Source organism: Tachypleus tridentatus, chromosome 4, assembly GCF_004210375.1.
Source record: "Tachypleus tridentatus isolate NWPU-2018 chromosome 4, ASM421037v1, whole genome shotgun sequence".
Taxonomy (NCBI): Eukaryota; Metazoa; Arthropoda; class Merostomata; order Xiphosura; family Limulidae; genus Tachypleus; species Tachypleus tridentatus.
The window spans coordinates 75565985-75589410 of NC_134828.1; the positions used below are offsets into that span (position 1 = coordinate 75565985).

General features: G+C 34.0%; 1 protein-coding gene and 1 long non-coding RNA gene across 2 annotated transcripts in view; both read left to right on the forward strand.

Moving 5' to 3' along the window:
• On the forward strand, positions 1-15612 carry LOC143249468 (uncharacterized). The gene is made up of 3 exons (XR_013027787.1): positions 1-144; positions 554-653; positions 15589-15612. It is a non-coding gene; the product is annotated as an uncharacterized LOC143249468 (long non-coding RNA).
• The window catches only part of LOC143249467 (GTP-binding protein Rit1-like), a 19683-nt gene continuing 6284 nt past the window's right edge, over positions 10028-23426 (forward strand). The window contains 6 exon segments of the mRNA XM_076499370.1: positions 10028-10504; positions 15564-15749; positions 16677-16733; positions 20125-20198; positions 22629-22820; positions 23378-23426. Coding sequence (XP_076355485.1) covers positions 15617-15749; positions 16677-16733; positions 20125-20198; positions 22629-22820; positions 23378-23426 — 505 coding nt within the window. The 5' untranslated portion in view covers positions 10028-10504; positions 15564-15616.

Here is a 23426-nt window from a genome sequence, read left to right on the forward strand (position 1 = left end):
TTGGTGAGGGCCAGAAAAACTAAACACAAAAAGAATAAGAGGAAATGAAAAATTTAGCATGGGAAGTTAGTACAGAAGTAGTAGAAAAGGATAGATTTGATTGGCAGTGTTGTAATGCCAGGAGTACAAGAGAAAAAATATATGGTATTGGAAATAAATTTCTAAAAATTAGTTTTTCAAAGGAGATGTTTTTAAATGTTGTTCATAAATTTACAGAAAAAATTTCATTAGGAATTTAGAGTAATTCTCCTAAATTTTAATTCTAAGTTGAAAATTGTAGACACTTTCATAAGCCAGAGTTTACTAGGGGTTGATTAGACATAACTGTTCTCACCTTTGTTCACAACTAATTATATAGTGAACATCTTTTCACTTTTATTAAAGTTTTTTGTTACTGTGGTGTCTTAATGGATTACACCAACTATGTAACAACAAGTTTTAATTCTTCATGTTGGTTTTCCTTTGTCTTTAAAGAAACAGTATGTGGATGATGCTTCCACTGAAGCTGTATTTTTCCAGAATCTAAAGAGAGAAACATCTTTTTCTTTCACAGAGCCTGGTGACCAGAGTCAGTTAAAGGTCACATCCATACTTTCCTGCAAAAGTGATGTTGTTATTTTGGAAATGGCCCTGCCTAAAATGAGAATCTATACGTAAGCATATCCAAACCTTTTTAACTACTTCAAAATAATATTGATACTGTATGTCTGTATACTGTTCCATTGTATACAATGTCACATGTTATTGGTTCATTTTGAGTGCTTCATAAAGTAAATTTTGTTTTTGTGATCCCTTCACTGTTCCTGTGCTGGATTATAGTTGTATGCAAATATAATTTAACATTCAACATTTTCTTGGACTGAAATGTATTTCTAATAGATACACCCTTTTACACTTCTCACCCTTCCTTCAGTACATCATTTCTTGACCTCATAATGATGGTTGAATGCAGAGGGAGTGAGCTGTGCTATTAATGAGTCACACTTCATATTGTGGAGGATTTTCATGTACTTATTAGTATGCAGCAATGCTATGTTTAAACATGAGCTTAGATGAAAGCCTTGAATATTGTGGGAAGTATAAAGAGGGCAGCACTGAATGAGAAAATTATTTGCAAATACTTATTTGTCACCAATACAATTTCAGTGTATTTGAGCAAATTGGAAAATCCTTACATTAAAATGAAATTCCTGTACCTCAAATTTGAAGGCTTTTAATGCCCCTGTAGTTTAGTATTGTGGAAATATTTTGTGTTTTCTGGCAGTGTAGAACATGGTTGAGTAAACCTTCACAAAAATAAAAATTTGTGCAAACTGATTAAAATGTATGTCAGTGACGTAGGAGTGGGGTGGAATGAATATGGCTTTGTACATATGCTGACATTATGAGGAGGTCAACTTGCAGGAAGTGTAGAGAAAACCTGTGAAAGGAATTGTTAGTTTCATTTTTAGTGTTGTAAATGTAACATTTCAAATGTTTTTATTTTTGAATGGAATGGTTGAACTGTGTTAAATTCAAGTAAACGACTTGCTATTTATCACAAATGTGCTTTTGTTAAAATGTTTGTGTATGTTGTTTGAAAAATATTTCTTTTACATCATTTAAATACAGATGTATTACAGATTTTGTGTGTTGCAGTATGTCTTACTGTGGCTTATGTATCATGACATGATAAATAACCTGTGAAAGGAATTGTTAGTTTCATTTTTAGTGTTGTAAATTTAGCATTTTAAATGTTTTTATTTTTGAATGGAATGGTTGAACTGTGTTAAATTCAAGTAAATGACTTATTATTTATCACAAATGTGCTTTTGTTAAAATGTTTGTGTATGTTGTTTGAAAAATATTTCTTTTGCATCATTTAATCAGAGATGTATTACAGGTTTTGTGTGTTGCAGTGTGTTTGTCTTGCTGTGGCTTTATCATGATATGATAAATATAAAACTGTAATAGATCTACCATCTGACATTAAATTCAAGTTTATAGTAGTCTTTTGTCAAAATATCACAAATTGCCTGTTGTTACTCAAGAAATTTGATGATCATTGATGCAAATGACCCCCAAATAAAACATATTTAACTAAAGTTACTACAAATTTAAATATGCAAGATGATATATAGAAATATGCTTGTGATAGTTATATAATTATGATGTTGCATTAATTTTGTTTTGAAAGTCAAAAGGCCTCATTTACTTAATCTGATATTAATATGTTATACTTGTCTATAACAGAGTTAAAATCAGTTTATTTATAATACACATAGGCATATATATAACAAGCTTACACTTAGTTGTAACATTATTTGTAAAAACTATTCTGCAATATTTGTAGTACTTATTTCTGTAGCTTAATATAAAGAAACAACAACATTTAAGCAAATATTAAATATTTTCATAATTACTTGTTTTGCATTGAAATTATTCCAGTTTAGTATTCTTAAATCTTGTACAAATACATATTTGCCATGGTTAAATAAGAGACAACTAAAATGTCATATGTGTGATGTATATTTAAGGATAAGAATGTTTAGCTTTGTTTCTTTAGTAATTGTTCTTGACCAGCATTAGAAGTGAAAGGCAAAATTCCATGAACTGTTATAATTTAATGACAAGTAGTAAATTGAATGACACCTTGGTTCATATTTATTTTAAGACTTAGAAGTTTATTACTTATAAAGGTTAAAATTATTTTCTTTTGTTATATGTATATACATGGTTGTTATGAAATAAATTGTTATATTAACTGCTATTACAGTAGTATTAATAGTTATTGATGTTTTGAATTGGATATTGGTATTTCAAGATTATTATGAAAGAAGCTCATTAAAATATCTAACATCTACCCATAACCCCATAAAATTAATAAAATTGACTGGACTGTGACTCGTACTCTGTAAGAAAAACTCCTGAAGTATAAATAAGCAAGGTGGTCTTGTGTTGAGTGAGCAATGAATTTCTTTTATCACCTTCACTTGCTGTGGTGACCCAAAAATTGGTGGATAAAATACACAATGTGTTTTACAGAGTAACTTCCTGTTGTTATTTTTCTCAATGCAAATAATTTTTTATAAATCTTCACTTTTGATATATGTAATTAGAATATACTAAACAGTCAAAATTTGTAATTCTGTTTATTTCTCTTTACTGTTGTCACAGTGTAAAGTTGTATATTCTTCAATGAGTAAATTTCTGGGGGGTATAATAGCTCCACAAAATATAGCACGTTTCTCAATATAATTATACACTGATCAATATGTCAGGAATTCTTTAGTTATCTCAAAGTATAGGCTCTTACTTGTTAAGAAATTGTCATCCATTAAGAATACAATTAACCAATTCTTGTTACTATTATGGTTTGTTTTTGTATTTGAAGACTCATTACTACACATTTCAAGTCTCATCATATGGTGCAAGACCATAAAAGGGTAAGAGCTACTAATAGAGAACAGCTTTTGAGATGAATAGAAGTAAAGTTTAGTTATCACTGGATAAAGATTATCAATAAGCAATGGGGTTACTTTTCTAGCAACGGGGCAAACAGGATGGGAAATGTCTCTAGAAACGAGGTGGTAAGCTGGGGGAAAGGTAGCTAGCAACGGGTGGTAAGCTATGGAAGAAATGTCCCTAGCAGCGGGGTAAGAAGTGTGGGAAATGTTCCTAGTAATGGGGGTAAGCAGAATCGGAAATGTTTCTACCAGGGGGTAAGGAGTGTAGGAAATGTCTTTAGTAACCGGAGTAAGCAGTGCAAGAAATGCCCCCAGCAACGGGGGTAAGCACTTGGGAAATATCCTCAGCAATGAGGGTTATCAGTGGGGAAAATGTCCCTAGCAACCGGGTGGATTCAGTCGGGGAATGTGCCTCTCAACGGGGGTAAACAGTGAAGGAAAAGTCCCTAACAACAGGGGGAAAGTAGTAGGGAAAATGTCCCTAGCAATGTGGTAAGCAGAGGGGGAATAATCTTTAAGAACTGGTGTAAGCAGTGTCCAAAATGTCCCTTCCAACGGAAGTAAGCAGTAGGGAAAATGTCCCTAGCAATGGTGGTAAGAACTGGGGTTAATGTACATTATAACGGGGGAAAGAAGTGGGGTTAAGGTCCCTTGCAATTGGGGTAAGCTGTTAAAGAAATGTATTAGGAACTGGGGTAAACAGTGGGGGAAATGTCTTTAGCAACAAGGGATAGCATTGCCAGAAATGTCCCCAGCAATGGGGGTAAGCACATGGGAAATGTCCATAGCATTGGGTGTTATCAGTGGGGAAAATGTCCCTAGCAACCGGGTGTATTCAGTCGGGGAATGTGCCTCTCAACGGGGGTAAACAGTGAAGAAAATGCCCCTAACAACGGGGGGATAGTAATAGGGAAAATGTCCTCGCAATGTAGTAAGCAGTGTGGTTAAAATCCCTAAGAACTGGTGTAAGCAGTGTCCAAAATGTCCTTAGCAAAAAGGGTAAGCAGTGGGGGAAATGTACCTAGCACTGGTGGAAAACAGTGTAGGAAATGTCCCTAGCAACTGTGGAAAGAACTGGGTGAAATGTACCTAGTAACGGGAGAAAGAAGTGGGGTAAAATTCCCTAGCAAAGGGGTAAGCTCTTGGGGAAATGTCCTTGAAAACTGAGGTAAACAGTGTAGGAAATATCCCTATCAACGGGTGGTAAGAAGTGGGGGAAATGTCCCTAGCAATGGTGGTAAGAACTGGGGGAAATGTACCTAGTAAGGGAAAGAAGTGGGGTAAAAGTACTTAGCAACAGGGGTAATCTCTTGGGGAAATGTCCTTACCAACTGGGGTAACCACTGGGAGAAAATTCCCTAGTAACGAGGGTATCACTGGGGGAAATGTCCCTAGCGACGGGGGTAAGCAGTGTCGGAAATGTTCCTAGCAACAGGGGTAAGCAGTGGGGGAACTTTCCATAGCATTGGTGGTAAACAGTGGAGGAATTGTCCCTATCAACGGGGAATAAACACAGGGGAAATGTCCTTAGCAACAAGGATAAGCAGTGGGGGAAATTTCCCTAGCAATGTGGTAAGTAGTGTGGGAAATATTCCTAGGAATGGGGGTAATCACTGGGGGAAATGTCCCTAGCAATTGGAGGGAAACAGTGGGAAGAATGTTCCTAGCAACGGGGGTAAGCAGTGTCGGAAATGTCCCCAGCAACGGGAGTAAGCACTCTGGAAATGTCCTTAGCAATGGGGGTAAGCACTTGGGAAATGCCCTTAGCAACAGTGGTTATCAGTGAAGGAAATGTCCCTAATAACAGGGGGAAAGTAATAGGGAAAATGTCCCTAGCAGTGGTGGTAAGAACTGGGGGAAATGTACCTAGAAACGGGGGAAAGAAGTGGGGTAAAGGTCCCTAGCAATGGGGGTAAGCTCTTAAAGAAATGTATTAGGAACTTGGGTAAACAGTGGGGGAAATGTCTTTAGCAACGGGTGGTAAGCAGTGGGGTAAATATCCCTAGCAACGGGGGTAACTACTGGGGGAAGAGTCCCGAGCAATGGTGGTAAACAGTGTAGAAAATGTCCCTAGCAATGGTGGTAAGAACTTGGGGAATATAACTAGTAACGGGGGAAAGAAGTAAGGTAAAGGATCCTATCAACGGGGTAAGCTCTTGAGGAAATGCCCTTAGCAACTAGGGTAAACAGTTGGGGAAATGTCCCTAGCAACGGGTGGTAAGCAGTGGGGTAAAAGTCCATAGTAACGGGGTAATCACTGGGGGAAATGTCCCTAGCAATGGGAGGGAAGCAAAGGGAAGAATGTCCCTAGCAATGGGGGCAAGCATTAAGAGAACTTTCCATAGCAACGGTGGTAAACAGTGGAGGAAATGTCCTTAGCAGAGGGATAAGCAGTGTAGGAAATGTCTCTAGTAACCGGGGTAAGCAGTGGTGGAAATGTCTTTAGCAACAGGGGTAAGCATTACCAGAAATGTACCCAGCAACGAGAGTAATCAGTGGGGAAAATGTCCCTAGCAACCGGGTGTATTCAGTCGGGGAATGTGCCTCTCAACGGAGGGAAAGAGTGAAGGATATGTCCCTAGCAACGGGGGGAAAGCATTAGGGAAACTGTCTCTAACAACGGGGGTAAGCAGTGTGGGAAATGTCCTTAGCAACTGGGGTAACTACTGGGGAGAAGTTTCGAGCAATGGTGCTAAACAGTGTAGGAAATGTCCCTAGAAACGGTGCTAAGAACTAGAGGAAATGTATCTAGTAACGGGGGAATAAGTGAGGAAAGGTCCCAAGCATCAAGTGTAAGCTCTTAGGGAAATGTTCTTCGCAACTGCGGTGAACAGTGGGGGAAATGTCTCTAGGAACGGGTGGTAAGCAGTGGGGGAAAAGTCCATAGTAACGGGGTAATCACTGGGGGAAATGTCCCAAGGAATGGGAGGAATGAAGCAGTGGGAAGAATGTCCCTAGCAATGGATGTAAGCAATGGGAAAACTTTCAATAGCAACGGTGGTAAACAGTGGAGGAAATGTCCCTAGCAACGGGGAATAAACACAGGGGAAATATCCCTTGCAACTGGTGGTAAGAAGTGGAGGAAATGTCCCTAGCTACGGTGCTAAGCACTGGGGAAAATGTCTTCAGCAATGGGGTAAGCACTGGGGGAAATGTCCCTAGCAACCGGTGTAAGCAGTGTCAGATATGTCCCTAGCAAATGGGGTAAGTAGTGTCCGAAATGTCCCTAGCAACGGGGCAAGCAGCGGGGGAAATGTCCCTAGCAACGGGGGTAAATAGTAGGGTTAATTTCCTTAGCAACGGGGTGAACAGGTTGGGAAATGTCTCTAGAAACGAGGGGTAAGCAGGGAAAAAGGTCCCTAGCAACGGGTGGTAATCAGTGGGGGAAATGTCCCTAGCAATGGGGTTAGAAGTGTGGGAAATGCTCTTAAAAATGGGGGTAAGCAGAGTCGGAAATGTCCCTAGCAGAGAGATAAGCAGTATAGGAAATGTCTCTAGTTACCGGGGTAAGCAGTGGGGGAAATGTCCTGAGCAACAAGTGTAAGCAGTGGGTGAAATGTCTCTGGCAATGGTGGTAAACAGTGTAGGAAATGTCCCTAGCAACAAGTGGTAAGAAGTGGGGGAAATGTCCCTAGCAATGGTGGTAAGAACTGGGGGAAATGTACCTAGTAAGGGAAAGAAGTGGGGTAAAAGTACTTAGCAACAGGGTAATCTCTTGGGAAATGTCCCACCAACTGGGGTAACCACTGGGAGAAAATTCCCTAGTAACGAGGGTATCACTGGGGGAAATGTCCCTAGCGACGGGGGTAAGCAGTGCCGGAAATGTTCCTAGCAACAGGGGTAAGCAGTGGGGGAACTTTCCATAGCATTGGTGGTAAACAGTGGAGGAATTGTCCCTATCAACGGGGAATAAACACAGGGGAAATGTCCTTAGCAACAAGGATAAGCAGTGGGGGAAATTTCCCCAGCAATGTGGTAAGGAGTGTAAGAAATGTCTTTAGTAACCGGAGTAAGCAGTGCAAGAAATGCCCCCAGCAACGGGGGAAAGTACATGGGAAATGTCGTTAGCAACGGGGGTAAGCACTTGGGAAATATCCTTAGCAATGAGGGTTATCAGTGGGGAAAATGTCCCTAGCAACCGGGTGTATTCAGTCGGGGAATGTGCCTCTCAACGGGGGTAAACAGTGAAGAAAATGTCCCTAACAACAGGGGGATAGTAGTAAGGAAAACGTCCTAGCAATGGGGTAAGCAGTGGGGAAAAACCCTAAGAACTGGTGTAAGCAGTGTCCAAAATGTCCTTAGCAAAAAGAGTAAGCAGTGGGGGAAATGTTCCTAGCACTGGTGGGACACAGTGTAGGAAATGTCCCTAGCAACTGTGGAAAGAACTGGGGGAATTGTACCTAGTAACGGAGGAAAGAAGATGGGTAAAAGTCAAAAGCAACGGGGGTAAGCTATTGGGGAAATGTCCTTAGCAACTGAGGTAAACAGTGGGGGAAATGTCCCTAGCAACGGGTGGTAAACAGTTGGGGAAATGTCTCTAGCAACGGGGGTAACCACTGGGGGAAACGTCCCTAGTAACGGGGTCATCACTAGGGGAAATGTCCCTAGCAATGGGAGTGAAGCAGTGGGAAGAATGCCCCTAACAACGGGGGTAAGCAGTGTCGGAAATGTCCCTAGCAACGGGGGTAAGCAGTGGGGGAACTTTCCATAGCATTGGTGGTAAACAGTGAAGGAATTGTCTCTATCAACGGGGAATAAACACAGGGGAAATGTCCTTAGCAACAAGGGTAAGCAGTGGGGGAAATTTCCCAAGCAATGTGGTAAGAAGTGTGGGAAATATTCCTAGGAATGGGGGTAATCAGAATCGGAAATGTCCCTAGCAGGGGGGCAGGGAGTGTAGGAAATGTCCACAGCAACGGGTGTAAGCACTTTGGAAATGTCCTTAACAACAATGGTTATCAGTGAAGGAAAAGTCCCTAACAACAGGGGGAAAGTAGTAGGGAAAATGTCCCTAGCAATGTGGTAAGCAGTGGGGGAATAATCTTTAAGAACTGGTGTAAGCAGTTTGATTTCAAAATCCGAGTTGTTAGTTCCAACACAAAGTCACACCAGAAAATCCTATGTCTTCGTAAACGATTGGCCCAGGTGGCCAGGTGGTTAGGGCGCTCTACTCGCAATCTGAGGGTCGCGAGTTCGAATCCCCGTCACACAAAATATGCTGGCTCTTTCATCTGTTGTGACAATCAAACTCACTATTCATTGGTTGGTTAGTTTGGTTCGTTTTGAATTTCACGCAAAGCTACACGAGTGCTATCTGCGCTAACCGTCCCTAATTTCGCAGTGTAAGACTTGAGGGAAGGCAGCTGGTTATCACTACGTACCGCCAACTCTTGAGCAACTCTTTTTACCTTGAAAGGCTTGAGTGAAATTTTGAAGAGGTGAAACTAAACGTGTAATGAAAAACATAAATTTATTTTTCCAAACGGGAACCAAAGGCCACCTGGATGGGTCATCTGTTTAACCACTCGCATTACGTCGCACCAAACACGCTCGCCCTTTCTGCTGTGGGGACGTTTTAAAGCAATGGTCAATCCCACTATTCGTTGGTAAAAGAGTAGTCCAAGAGCTGGCGGTGGGTGGTGATGACTAGCTGCCTTCCATGTAGTCTTATACTGCTAAATTAGGGACGGCTAGCGCAAATAGCCCTCGAATAGCTTTCCGCATAACTGAAAACAAGCTAAACCTAACTTACAGATTATATGACTTCATCTGTTAGGAAATACCAACTAGTAGTTATTTCTGTTTTAATTACTGATTTTCATAAATCCACTCAGAACAGCTTTGAAAAGAAAACAAACAAAATGACTTTTAGCATGTTGTATAGATACGATGACATGTTCTTCTGGACATTTTTGAAATCAGGTTCATTATTAGGTCACCTTCAGACGTAATACAACAAAGTACATTATCAACACGAAATACGTAGTGTAGCCAGGAGTATTCTGTGAAGAAATAATTTTGCAAACGATATTATTATTATTACTTTTTTTTTAGCAAAATCACCTTATGGTTTTTTTTTTTTTTTTTTGAATCTCGCGCAAAGGTACTCGAGGGATACCTGCGCTAGCCGTCCCTAATTTAGCAGTGTAAGACTAGAAGGAAGGCAGCTAGTCATCACCACCCACTACCAACTGTTGGGCTACTCTTTTACCAACGAATAGTGGGATTGACCGTCACATTATAATGCCCTCATGGCCGAAAGGGCGAGCATATTTGGTGCAACATGGATTCGAACATGCGATCCTTGGATTACAAGTCGAACGCCTAAACCCACCTGGCCATGCCGGGCCATAGCTCGTTTGTTTTGTCCTGTCTACATATTTTTCGTCACCCCCTACTACAACCTTTATAGGTCAAACATTTATTATCACTTGCTTAGACTAAAAAATTCTCTAGGATTCTAGATTTTATTTTTATATTTATTGGATTATTTTCACCCACATTTTGTACCTATTGAAATATTTTTGCATTTGTCATTTTGAGTCTTATTTTAGCGCCGTCTTGTGACATTAATAGTGAGTGATACCTACTAGTGTGGTTATTTTAGGATTGGCAAGTTTTGTCGTAAAATTAAAAACAGATGGCAATTTGTTTAGATATTTTTATAAGTGACACTATCTGTTTATTATATTCTATACTTTTACGGTGTGTACTGAAACGTTAAATTTCGCAAAGTTAGCCTAATTTCGTAACTGGACAGTGAATTACGTATATCTATTCGTATATTCTTGTATTTTTAATTTTAGCAGAACACACCCTTCCTGTAGCGTTACTGCTACTCAGCCACTATTTGGTTTAGTATAGTTAAAAAGTTGAATCATCAAGTTGTCGTGTATAATTAATATTAGGATTGTCTTTACACGCCTTCAAGTAGAATTAGTGAGTTTGAGGTAATGAAATATAATTTGTAAATATTTCTATTATAAAATCCTAATAAATTTGTTTGCGTTAATTGTTATTACATTCCATGAGACGAGAATGAAAGCAGAAATCTCATTGCAAGTATAATTTACTTTGTTACACAAAATGTTGATTATTTATTTGTCACAAGTTTACAACTTAAATTATTTAATTATTTCTACACTCAGAAAGTCATAGTAAGTGTACTTACTAACTTTAGACCCATAGTTGTTTTTCTGCGTAGATGGATTACGAAGCAATAGTATTAGAAATCTTATAATAATGAATAGCTTAAACCCTTTTAGGTTTTCGGAGGTGTCTCTGTATACGTTCCTCTAAAATAAAATAAATATTTAAATTTACATTTTATTTATTCTTCTAGTCGTGGGTGCAAGGCTACAGAACTTATTATTCAATAAATTCCATTTTGTAATAGTTGGCACTTAACTATGTAATGATCACTAATCCTAAACATTCTTAAACCTGCCAGTAATCATTTTAAAAATGTATTCCATAATGCCTAAAATGAACAGTACATTTCTCAACACAGCCTTAAGAATTCGTGAAATACCAGCCTCAGCTCTGCAAATAGTGACTCGTATAAGCTAATCTCTATTTTGGAAAAATAAAAGTTTTAACAGTAATTGGAGCTTAACACTCCTATGAAAAGTGGGGCCTAATAGGCCCCAGAGCAACTTGAAAGGTTATTAATATTAGGCTAATAATTTTGTATTTAAATGAAATTGCCAATAGGCCCCACTTTTCGTAGGAGTGTTAATTATTCTGTCTTTTCTAAAGCTTAAACTTCTTTCATCTGCTATGACTATCTTCAGAATATAGCAAAAAGAAATAGCCTTACTTTAACCCATTGTTCTACCATTAATAATGATTGTCAGTAAGTTATTGACATTCTATCCTCCCAAGGAAATATATTGAGAGATTTTGATCTTTACAAGGTAAGCATGACATTCACAGAATCATGTTAGTAGCCCTCTCTAAATATATCTAACTAATCATTTGTATGTAAAGTAATTAATTCTTTGGCTTATAGTTGTAATCAATATGTTTTAATTAAAATTATATTAACTTTACTACTCCCAAGAAAGTATTACTTTGGTGTTTAGAGTGATTTATCTACCACAGGAATAAGATTTGTTTTTCTATGGCAAAAAAATTGCTCTATTTTAGTTTAAATTGTTTCTCAGTGTACTGGAAAGTGTGTCGTACTCATTTGGACATTGGTAGATAATGTTTACTAAAAATTAACTAATATTTAATTTATGTTCTGCCCTGTAATACTTTAATACCAGAGATATTGTGTACTGTTATGAGTTGTTGGATTGTTAATTCTGTATCATTAGATTTTCAGATAGGTATATCATTGTCTACTTATTATGATATTAAAGTAGGATTTCCTTTCATTTCAAAGGGATCTGGTAATTTAGCCCATTTAGACTTTCCAATTTTAAACTGTGACCCTACTCTAAATTACATAAAGAAACTTTTCTTATATTTGAAACTGATATCCAAAGTACTCAATCAACTTTGTAAACTTCATTGTGTAGCTTCTTCTACTCCTAAAGCAAAAAAATCCATGGGTTGACTGTTAAAAAAAAAAAAAAGGAAACTGCCTTAATATGAGTTGTTCGAGTGTTTCATAATGAAAATCGAGATAATCTTAAAGACTATGAGAGATCTCTTGGTCCACTGAAGTTGTTCCACCTACTTAGTAAAAAATCTAGCTTTAATAATTTGAATATTTATCAGGTATTTCCTTTAACTCCCTTAAATTTAATGGATCCACCATATCTGAAGACAGTCCATTCAAAAACTCCTAGTTATCCTGTCATTAAAATAAAACCAAATGTTGTTAGAAGAAAAGATGATGCATTGACACTATTAATTCTCTCAATCTTGAATGCCAAGAAAATTTTAACACTTTTTAAGAATTTGTTTATTTTTAATATTTATAATCCACTGTTTTTATGGGTATGAAAGCTTTGTTCTTCTTCTATTCCAAGAACTGCACCACATTAATTGCAGGACAGATCATACAATGAAATGTCTAAGCCTAACATTATAATTCTCATTAAACAGTATCTTTTCAGCCTTCATAGAGCATCTTAGATTTTCTTAAAGCTATTTGACACAGAAAAGGCATTTTCACAGTCAACAGTTGTTACACAAAAGTGTACTGCTATTTGACACAATTTTGAAATCTTAGAAAATTGATCATTATGCACTTTAATAACCCCTTTACATAGTTTTTTTGTCAAGCATGGGCTTTCCTTCTACTTCATGTTTTTTTTTTTATCATCATTTGATGAGTTTATTGGTTCCATAAAAATGTAAGATCAGTAATAGCTGCATCTGTGGATCTTTATCATAATAAAGGCTTAAACATGGATTCCAGATTATGGATGATTTTTCATCTTGTCATACAATCCTATCAGTGATGTTCTGATGAAATTTGTCATGTATTTACTCAAGAGCTACTTTACTTCTGAAGGTTTGGCTACTTTTGAATTTCACACAACTACACAAGAATTACTCATGCTACCCATCCCTAATTTAACAGAGATAGACCAAGAAGGAAGGTGGTGATTTAAAATTGTCAGCTCTTGAGATACTGTTTTACTAATGAATAGTGAGATCAATCATCACATTATAATGCTGCCACAAGGATTCATACTCGTGACTCACAGATTTGCCTGTCGAATGCCCAAAAGTTGACTGTGGGTGGTGATTACTAGCTGCCTTCCCTTTAGTCTTATACTGCTAAGTTAGGGATGGCTAGTGCAGATAGCCCTCAAGTAGCTTTGTGCAAAATTCAAAACAAACTAAATGCCCATACCATCAGATCCTTACTTCTAAAAGTTCTTTCTGGAACAAGATTTCACATCTTTTATCCATTCAAAAGTCTATTTGAAAGTGCTGTATGCCTCACAGTTTTCACCATATGTTTGATAAATGAAACTGTCACAGCATTTTACTTCTCTTACAGAATGATTAAGTATGAAAATAAAAATTGTATTATTTTTACTTTGTTTCACTCTGTGTATACTAGTTAAACAAAAACAGTAGTTTCTTCATGTAAAAATGCTTCCGTAACGTAATAAGAGAAATACATTCACCTACATTGCAAAGCCATCTGTTTGGGTGATAACAGATCATCTGGTGTCGGATGATGTCATCTAAACACTTGTGACTAAGAGTTACTGTTGAGGCAGATTTGATTATTGCAATAGTATTAGATGGTCAAGATATGACAACAAATTGAACTCTTTGATTAAGTGTGAATGTAGCATGTACTTGTTGAGAATTAATTACAGATGTGTCAGTTAAACTAATTTATTTTCACATTGTGATACATAGTTGTTAAAATGTTAGTTTTTGATAACATATTGGAATGCAAATTATAGATATGTACTCAGTAAGCCAGTAATCATAAATTTGTTTACTGAACAGCTATGAATTACATCACGTGATTTGTCAGTGCTTTTCACAGCAGGTGTTTCATTTGCTGGAAATAATTAATGGCTTACTCTGTATTTTATTGCTCCATAGGCAAAATGAAAACGAAATAGAAAACATTTAATAAAAAATAGAGGCTTAAGTTATGAATAGTAATTTGCAACTTCTTGATCACTACAGAAAATGAAAGAAGTGTTAATTTATTTCATGTTCAACCATTCTTTTGATTATTCTTAGTTGATGTCTCTAATGGCCTTTAAGTACATTGTGCAGAGAAATCACAGATAAAATTATAATGTTAATGAAAAAACTTTTATGTTCATTTAGGAAGATTTTATGAGTATGCAAATGAAATGAACATGAATGTTATCTTGAAATTCATGTTAACTCAAATATTTTATCTTAATTTTTTTTTTTGTATGCAGTGTATTTTTCATGTTTACTAAAAGATTTACACAAAATTTCAGAATTATAGTAATTAATTCTTCCAAATCAGCTTAGTCCATTTTTGGGCAATACTGCTAATGATTTGTGTTATAATAATACTTTTAGGCTTGCAGATAAGTAGAGACCATAAATTAAATAGAAAGTTCTAAGAAATGGCTCAAATAAAACAAACAGGATGTCAAGACATTTAAATTTGCAAATTATTAAAAACCTTGATAGTGTGAGGTACTATTGGTGATTATTGTTAATTATAAAATTTATCATTGAAAAATTGATGTTGTGGCATTCATAATTGTAGTTTATCTTATAATTAGATGTATTGTTACACTTCTAGTCGTGGATTGTTTTTTGAAGTACAATGCAGCCATCTATTTGGAAAAATAGTCATTTACACAGTGTGCAGTTAGTAGCCACCAATTAATTTTATAGTGTATCAGTGATAGTACATCCATAATTAATGTGTGTAAGATAACCAATGGCAGTCAAAATATTCTGTATTTTATTTTGATATCCTAGCTACCTGGAGCAGTAACTAAAATTGAAGGTTATTTGCCAAATAGTTTTCCAACTTACCAATTGATTCAAGTCATTCTGTAGTACTTCATTTCAAACACATTTTGAGCAAGCTTCACTTGTGTACTAATTGAAGCTTTATCAATATCATTAATTAGTAGTCTCATTAATATCAGTAAAAATAAAGGCTTGAGATCTGTCCCCCTGAGATGACCAGTTAATTAGACTCCATCAGAAATAAGCTTTGGCTTTCTCTTTTCCAGTCACTGAACAACCCATTAAACTAATCTATTATGAACTTTTACCATTGTGATATTCTTAACTAATCCTATCAAAAGTATTTTGAAAATCCAAGTACCTGAACTCCACATCCCTTTCTATCATCCAGGTAACATGTAACACTATAAAAAGAACAGGTTAGCAAAAATTGTTTTAGTGAATTTGTATTGGCTTTTCTTTTATGATATAATATTTTGCTAAATTGTTTTTGAAGTGGATCTAATAGGTTAGTTACTCTTGATGAAACAAAAGTTTACCACTTTTTAAATTAGGTTAGGTATTCTTACAGTAAACCTTTTTGTGCCATTGTTAATGTTGCATAATGAAACAGAATTTGTATTTGTGGTGTATAAAATAATAAGTTCATAATGCTTGCATATATTTTAGCAAGAAGAGTTTATTTATATTTTTGTGTGAAACATTTTAAATCCTAATCTATTATAGTGAAGAGAATTGTTATATCTGACAGAAGAGTGACATGAATTAAGCAAACCCACATGCAGATAAGTGGATACGAAGGATCGGATATAAAAATGGTTCAGGCAACAGAAAGCCAGAGACAAACCACTCGTGGAGGTCAGAGAATCTATAAGATTGTGGTACTAGGAGATGGTGGGGTTGGAAAAAGTGGTAAGTTTTTGTTTGCTTTCTAAAACAGTCTCTTGTATAATTATCTAGAGCCACAGGGAAAATCTCATGTTCTCAGTAAAATTTGACAAAATGTATTTTAAGAGAGTCCCCTGATAGTACAGTGGAAAGTCAATGGATTTACAATGCTAAAATCAGGGGTTTGATTCCCCTTGGTGGACTTAACAGATAGCCTGAGATATGGTTTTGCTTTATGAAAACACACACAATTTTAAGAGCATAAATGTACTAAACATTGCTTTTCTCAAGTATGCACAAAGTAGAAAAAATTAACTATTTAAAGTATTTTTACTGCAACATGACCAAAGGATTTTTTTTTCATAAACAATTATCTATGTGATAGAATTATTTCAATACAAATTTAGTCTCTGACAGTCAAAAGATCATGTATAACACTCAAATTAGAAATACATTTGATCAAATAATTATGTTTATAATGATACTAGCTTCGTCTGATTATTGATGTAATTAACATAATACAAGTATAACAATGTTCCTGATATTTTATATATGTTAGGTTTTCATTCTTAGAACTTCAAAACTATTTGGGTTTTTCCCTCAGTCAATATTTTAACATTTTTTCAAAATTGGTTTGTGTTTATTTTCAACTGTTTGTTCATTTATGCTTGACTCTTTTAGTTTTGCATGTTTCTTGCTTTTTATTTTGCTTTCTTTTTATCCTGTTTATAAACTTTTGCAGTCTAAATGTCTAACTGTACACTGTGCTTTGCCATATGTTTTCATTATTATATAACTGTGGTAGAAAACTTCTGTTGTTTGTTCTTCGGTGAGTTATGACTTTAATTTTTGTTTACTTTGTACTTTTAACATCCCCCATACATTTATCCTTATTGGCACTATGTGTATATTTGTGATCTGTAGTGGTAACTATATTGTTTTTGATTGTAGCATTGACACTTCAGTTTGTGACCCACAGTTTTCTAGAGTATCATGATCCCACTATAGGTAAGTGATAACTGTATATTACTAACTTAACATTAAAAATGAGGTATATATTTCAGATATAATATTTTATTTCCCTTATCTCCATTGAGATTTTTTTTTATTAGAAGCTGAAATGGTACAAAATGAACAATGTACTGTAATCTGAATGACAAGCCAATAAATGATTTAATCATATGTCTACAGAAGAGGGTCAAAGTGCATTTGCCATGACATTTCACATAGCATCATTTGACCTAGTATTACGTATTTGATGTTAAAGTTATCACTTATTCATTTTACACTATGCTGCTGATTTAGCAACAGTTTGCAGTAGATTATAGTAAATGTCAGATACAGTAAATAGGAATACAAAAATAAAACTATATTAATTGTGGAGATTCTAGAGGTTATTCAAATCAAATGTACAAACTGTATAATGCATAAAAGTATTTTTATTATTCACATGGAAATCTTCTTGCATTCCAACTTGTTTGAGTTGATGTCTTCAATTCACAGACATACAAATACTTTTGTAACATATGTGCAACAGATTTGTACATTTTACTAAAAGCTTGCCATATTTCATGTAGAAACACAGTAAATTCAGAATCATAGTCCTCAATCATTCTCCAGTACAGAGTTGATTTAATGAACTTATCCAGTGCACATTTGGTTAAAAGAGAGATTTTTTTACCTATGAACTTATACAGCATTAAAATTAAATGCATAGTGCCAACATATAAACGTTTTAAGTGCTTCATAACTAAAGTAAAAAAAAAAAAAACAATAGCTCAAACCAGACTACATGAGGCTTAAATATAATAATACATAAATTACATTGGTCACCTTAGAAACTTGTACTTCATCACCTGTTGGTCTGTCATTGCAGTAATATTCAAACCCCTAAATATTGAGTGCTGATAATTTGCATGATTACCCCTTAGCATCTGATGTTATATCGTTTGTTATTCAAAAATATCCCCTCAACTATTTTACATTTACAATACCAGGATAGATACTTTTCACAATGTGACTTCATTTTTCACTTTGAGCTAAATTCCACTAATTGTATTTTATCTAGTTCTAAAACTATGTATATTTATATTATGTGACCCCTGGACTTTCATAAGGAGAGCAATCCTCTTTCTAACAGAACCTGAAATGCTATTTGTTTCTTTCCCCCATCTTACAATACAAGTCTGCATCATTGGCTATGTTAATTCATTTTTGCTGGTAATATGTTTATTTATTAGAATGATAAATTATATACTTATTTCAACTAAAGTATGTCAGAAAGGCTTATTTTTTCTTTCTATTACTTTAAAATGTATGTTATTGTTTTGACAAGAGGGAATAATTTTTTTTATCGTCTTCCCTTGACCAAGTTAACAGAAAAGGATGGAATGTGGTTAGAATAGGTATAGCAGAATTATATGATCTCTTATTGATGTATTTATGCCTATACAGTTTATAAACTAAAGTACCTAACTGATTCATCTAGCCTGTTGGTACATGGTTATTTGCTTGTACAGATGTTTTTATTGTGACGATTAAATCTAGAATTTTATGTATTCATCCATCTCTATGTTCTTTGTTATTCATCAATTTTCTCATCTGTGATAGTTCTGGTTATCAGTAGTTTTACAAAAATTTTGATAATTGTTGTAATCTGCAGAAGGTTAAAAATTCTGTTTTTGATGAAATACAACACTTCGTACAGTTGTATTTTATCAAAAAACTGAATGTTAAAAAAGAGGTATTTATAGGCCATCATTCATAATGGTAAAGCATGTGTATCCTGGTAACTTCATTATTTCTTGGCCAAGAAATATATGTTGTTTTAAAATACTTTTTGAGAAACATTTGCTACAAATTCAGCAAAAACAGTTAATCCTCTTACTGCAGGTTGGTAAAAGTGAGCATATCACAACTTTTAAGGATTATATTCAAATTTTAATTAAACTTTTATTTTCATTGTATAAAAATAATTTTGGCATCAAAACATAATTAATGGATCAAGTTTTAATATGTAAATTTTAAGTTTTTAATCTTATAATTAAATATTTTAAAAATCTTTAATTTACCAAAGTATGATAATTGTGGAATTTGTTGTCTAGGTTGTTATTCTCTGATTTATTTACCACTTCTCTGAGAAGTACAGAATTTAATGTAAATTACTCATTATGAAATATATTAGTAGGGAAAAAGCATCATTTTTATTGCCTTCAGTCTTATTTCTTTACAGTCATAACTAGAAAATCAGACGTACTTGTCACATCATATCTTTCACAATTTGTCAATAATTTTCTCTTTGTACTATATTATCTATAACCAATAGAAAGCTAAAGTTTTAATATGTTGAATGATATGTTGCAGTACATTCTTTTTCATATAGAGAATTGCTTATTTTGCCCTCATTTTGAAATTTGTCAGTATTCAGATTGATAAGCTTAATTATGGTTTAAAGGCTGTTATGCTAATATTAGAAAGCCAGAAAAATCATGAGAATTATAGGGCATTGTTTGGTTTGTGCATATTATTTAGTGTGCTAGTAGCTTTAGTGAAAAAAAAGTAGGCTTACATTTCATGAGCAGTTGACAGCAAAAAAACAGGTCACATGTAAGTGATATTTTTTTCTTTTTCATGTGTATTCTTTATTATTGTGAAAACTGAAAATTTGTTAGGTTAGACTAGTTAAGATAATAAATATAAAAATTATTCACAAGGCATGCTAGCAAGCAACCTATGTTACATTATTCATTGTGGTAGTGTTAGCCACACTTTCCCTGATTCATGTGTGTCTTGTGTGATGAGATTATTAGTTAGAATAAACATAGTTTCCTGTTACAATATGCAGTAATTTTAGAAAAAAAAGCACAGTTTCTAGATTTGCATAATATTTTTAGTGGTGGTTACAAGGTTTGTCAGGTTAACCAAATATGTGCTGTTAGGGAAGAGAAAATAACAAAATATAAAGTTTTACTGAAAAAAACATTTGATATTTAAGAGATTTCAAAGATTACTCAAATGAAATTTGAGAGTTTTCAGAGCTGTGAAGACTGACTTCATATATTCATGGACAAATTTTTAGTTAAAATACTCAATTAAAAAAATCTGTTTTTGGTGTGCACAAAATACTTGTAATGCTTACTGATAGCTTGCCATATTTTATGAAGATACACAAAACACTTTACAGGGTTAGGAACTTGAACCAGCTGAGCCTGTAGTAAGAGGGTAAAAGATATACAATGCCCTGAGTAGAAGAGAACTAATCATGAACTCAATATTTCAATATACATGTATTAGTTTTTATCTTCAGCTCATTGGAAAAATGTTTTGTGTGGTGTATAATCATTTTAAACTCTCAAATAAAGATGCATTAAAAATGCTATTTTGATTTATATGTGTACAGAGGATGCTTACCAACACCAAGCTGTCATTGATGGGGAAGCTGCTCTATTAGATATACTTGACACAGCTGGACAAGTAAGTTTTCTTGTTTTTACTATATTTAAGGACAATTTGTAAATATTAATATTGGCTAAGTTCTTATAATTTGTCAAAATTCATGTCTCTTGCCAAAGCTTTAAAACAATGTGAATTAAAAATGTATAATTTGACTTCAGTTACATGCATTGTAGGAACTGATGCTGTAAAATTCTGTCTGATAGAAAGGTTCTAGTGTCGTTGTTTCTTTAAGTTATAAAATCTAAATGAAAGGTGCTTGGAATATGCACTCTATAAACTAACTTGGTACATATATGTTTGAAAATCATAACACCAGTGTTGTTTTCAAGATTAGCTAGTAGCCATGGAAAAGTAAGTTTTCAATTCATCATTTTCAACCAAATAGTCTTCAGTTAACTGTTACTAATTTTAAATTGTTTTCTCACCCATACAAACACTGAAATAGTTAGTGTTGGAATGATATACATACACTTCATGTAAGGTAATTTAGTTGTAAGAATACACATTTATTAACAAAAAGTCCCCTTTTCCCACCTTTTTCAAGCTGTTAAATGTATGTTTGCTGTGTCACATGAGGCATGGTAGCATGTAATCGAAGTTATTAAAACACAATACATATTTTGAAAAGAAAAACCTTTTTAAAAATATTTACAGTAAAACGGAAATTTCTTTTGAAGTGTACATGCTACAACTGAATGTACTGTTCATATGAGGAGATGCTGTTAGATGTGCTACTGCTACTGAAGTGTGCTTATTCAATTTGAATTCTGGTTGCATACATTACTTCAAGGATTTCTGTTATCTGCAAGAGAACTTTTATCACATGTTAACAGCATTCTGACATACTTACAATACAGTGTATTACATTTGATTGCATGATGGTGAATAATTTAAAGAAACATTACATTGATGTATTGTTGGTTATATTCAATGCATAATTGTGATTAATGTGAAGGAACATGCTGCCCAGATGTGCTTTGTGTTGTATAGTTTCCTGTTACAATATGCAGTAATTTTAGAAAAAAAAGGACAGTTTCTAGATTTGCATAATATTTTTAGTGGTGGTTACAAGGTTGTCAAGTTAACCAAATATGTGCTGTTAGGGAAGAGAAAATAACAAATAAAATATAGAGTTCTTTTATATGTTGTATTGATGTAAACAAGGCAATATGTATTTGATTGTATGAGACCTTGCTGTTGTATCAAAGCTCTGTAAGATCCTTTCAAAATGGTTATAAAATATTTATCTAGCTTGCAAAAGTGGTCTGGAAATTAAAAATTCTTTTGTTTGGTAGCCATAACTTGTATATATTAAAAAATGCTTCTTCATAAAAAGATCATGTATAAATTATTTACATTCTCGATCATTCTATGAATAAATGTGACTTGTCTGTTGGAATCATTCATAACTGAACCCTCCATGTGGATGGGTTTGGTTAACACAAATTTAATACAGATACTATTTTTAAGCAAAAAAGTGATAAAAGCTATGAATTTGTTTATTTTCTGAACAAAATATATTGCATCACTGGTGTGGAAATTGATATTTAGAAGTATCAGAATTCAAATTGTGTAAAGTTTGGTAACCAAAGTATGTAAATATTATATACCAACATTTTATGGACAAGATCTTTATGATATAAGCATATTTTTCTTCAGATTGTAAACCTAATTATACTAATATATATTTGAAACGAGCAAATGAATACTGACGAGTAATATGGCTGTGACTTCTAAAATTTCTTGTCATAATGTTTTAGGGCAAATAGTAGTGAGATATTAAGTGAAAGAATTTGCTAAAATGAAACTAAGTAATAAAGAATCTTAAGTAAAATAGAAGTTTATAGTAGGTAGGAGACAATAATACCATATTTTCAGATTTTTTTGATAGGTTTTCAAATATTATAAAATTTAGTGTGAAGCAGTAGCTGTAATTCACTTCTAACAATAATTTTTTATGCTTGTGTATAATCTTTATGCAATTGCATTACAAAAAAACTGTTTTCAGAATTTTTTTTGTCTTGAATATTGAAATTAGATAAGTGTATGTTATGAAACTCAAAGTAATTATCCTGTATCATTTGTTCAGACTTTTCTAATGCATTTGAATCTCTTCATGATAGCAGAGATGTATCTCACGAATTTGCTTACACTTTATGTAATTATGTAGAATAAGTCACTGTATTTCTTTATAAATGTATCTAATAATTGACTACTGTTTTCATTCGTAAAGGATTTTCAAATTTTGTAAGAAAAAAGGTATATATGTTGTACACTTAGATTTATCTGATTTAACGTGAAACTGTGCTAACCATAAATGAATGTTTTATTACAGTTAATATCATTATTTAACATTGTGAAGTTACCCCCCCCCAAATAATATTCAAAGTATACACATTATTAATGTGTATTTTCAGATTTGAAAAATAGAAATTTTTTCCTTTACAGATGGAGTTTACAGCAATGAGAGATCAATACACAAGGTGTGGAGAAGGGTTCATAATTTGTTACTCTATCACAGATCGTCGTAGCTTTGAAGAAGCAATGGAGTACAAAAACCAGATTGAAAGGGTTCGCCACTCAGAAAATATCCCTATTGTATTAGTGGGCAACAAATATGACCTAGAACACCAGAGAAAAGTAAACCACATTTAGTTTATAAACTGTGATAGTACCAGTCATAAACAGTAATATTTACTTTGATATTTTGATGTTAATTCCTTATCATCCATAGAAGAGATTTTGCCATTACTGTAATTAGCATAATTGTTCAGGCATAAATGTTTTTCTGTGTAACAATGCACAACCCACAAGAATTAAATATTAAATTTACTTTAACCATAATTCATTTATTATATTTGTTATTTTATGGTATGTGTTGCCAGTGAAATTTAAAGATTTACATTAAATTTTTTGCTTTCCTTTTAAATAATGTACATGTTTAGAACTTTGATATTTTCAGGACATTGCATAGTTTAATTCTGAGGGTGAAAGAAATGTTAATTTAGATATATTTATGTAAAGATAAATATTTTAAAACCAAACAAGCAAACAAATAAACTGATCGTTCTGGAATATATATGCTCTCTCAGTGAAATTTTTATGAATAGTTCCATTATGTTTGTGCTAATGAATGTAGTGTTTTATATATTTTAGCATAGTTAAGAGGATTTTTAAGTCTTGAAATATTTTGGCAGGTGGCAACAGAAGAAGGTCAGTCATTGGCTCGGCAGCTCAGCTGTCCTT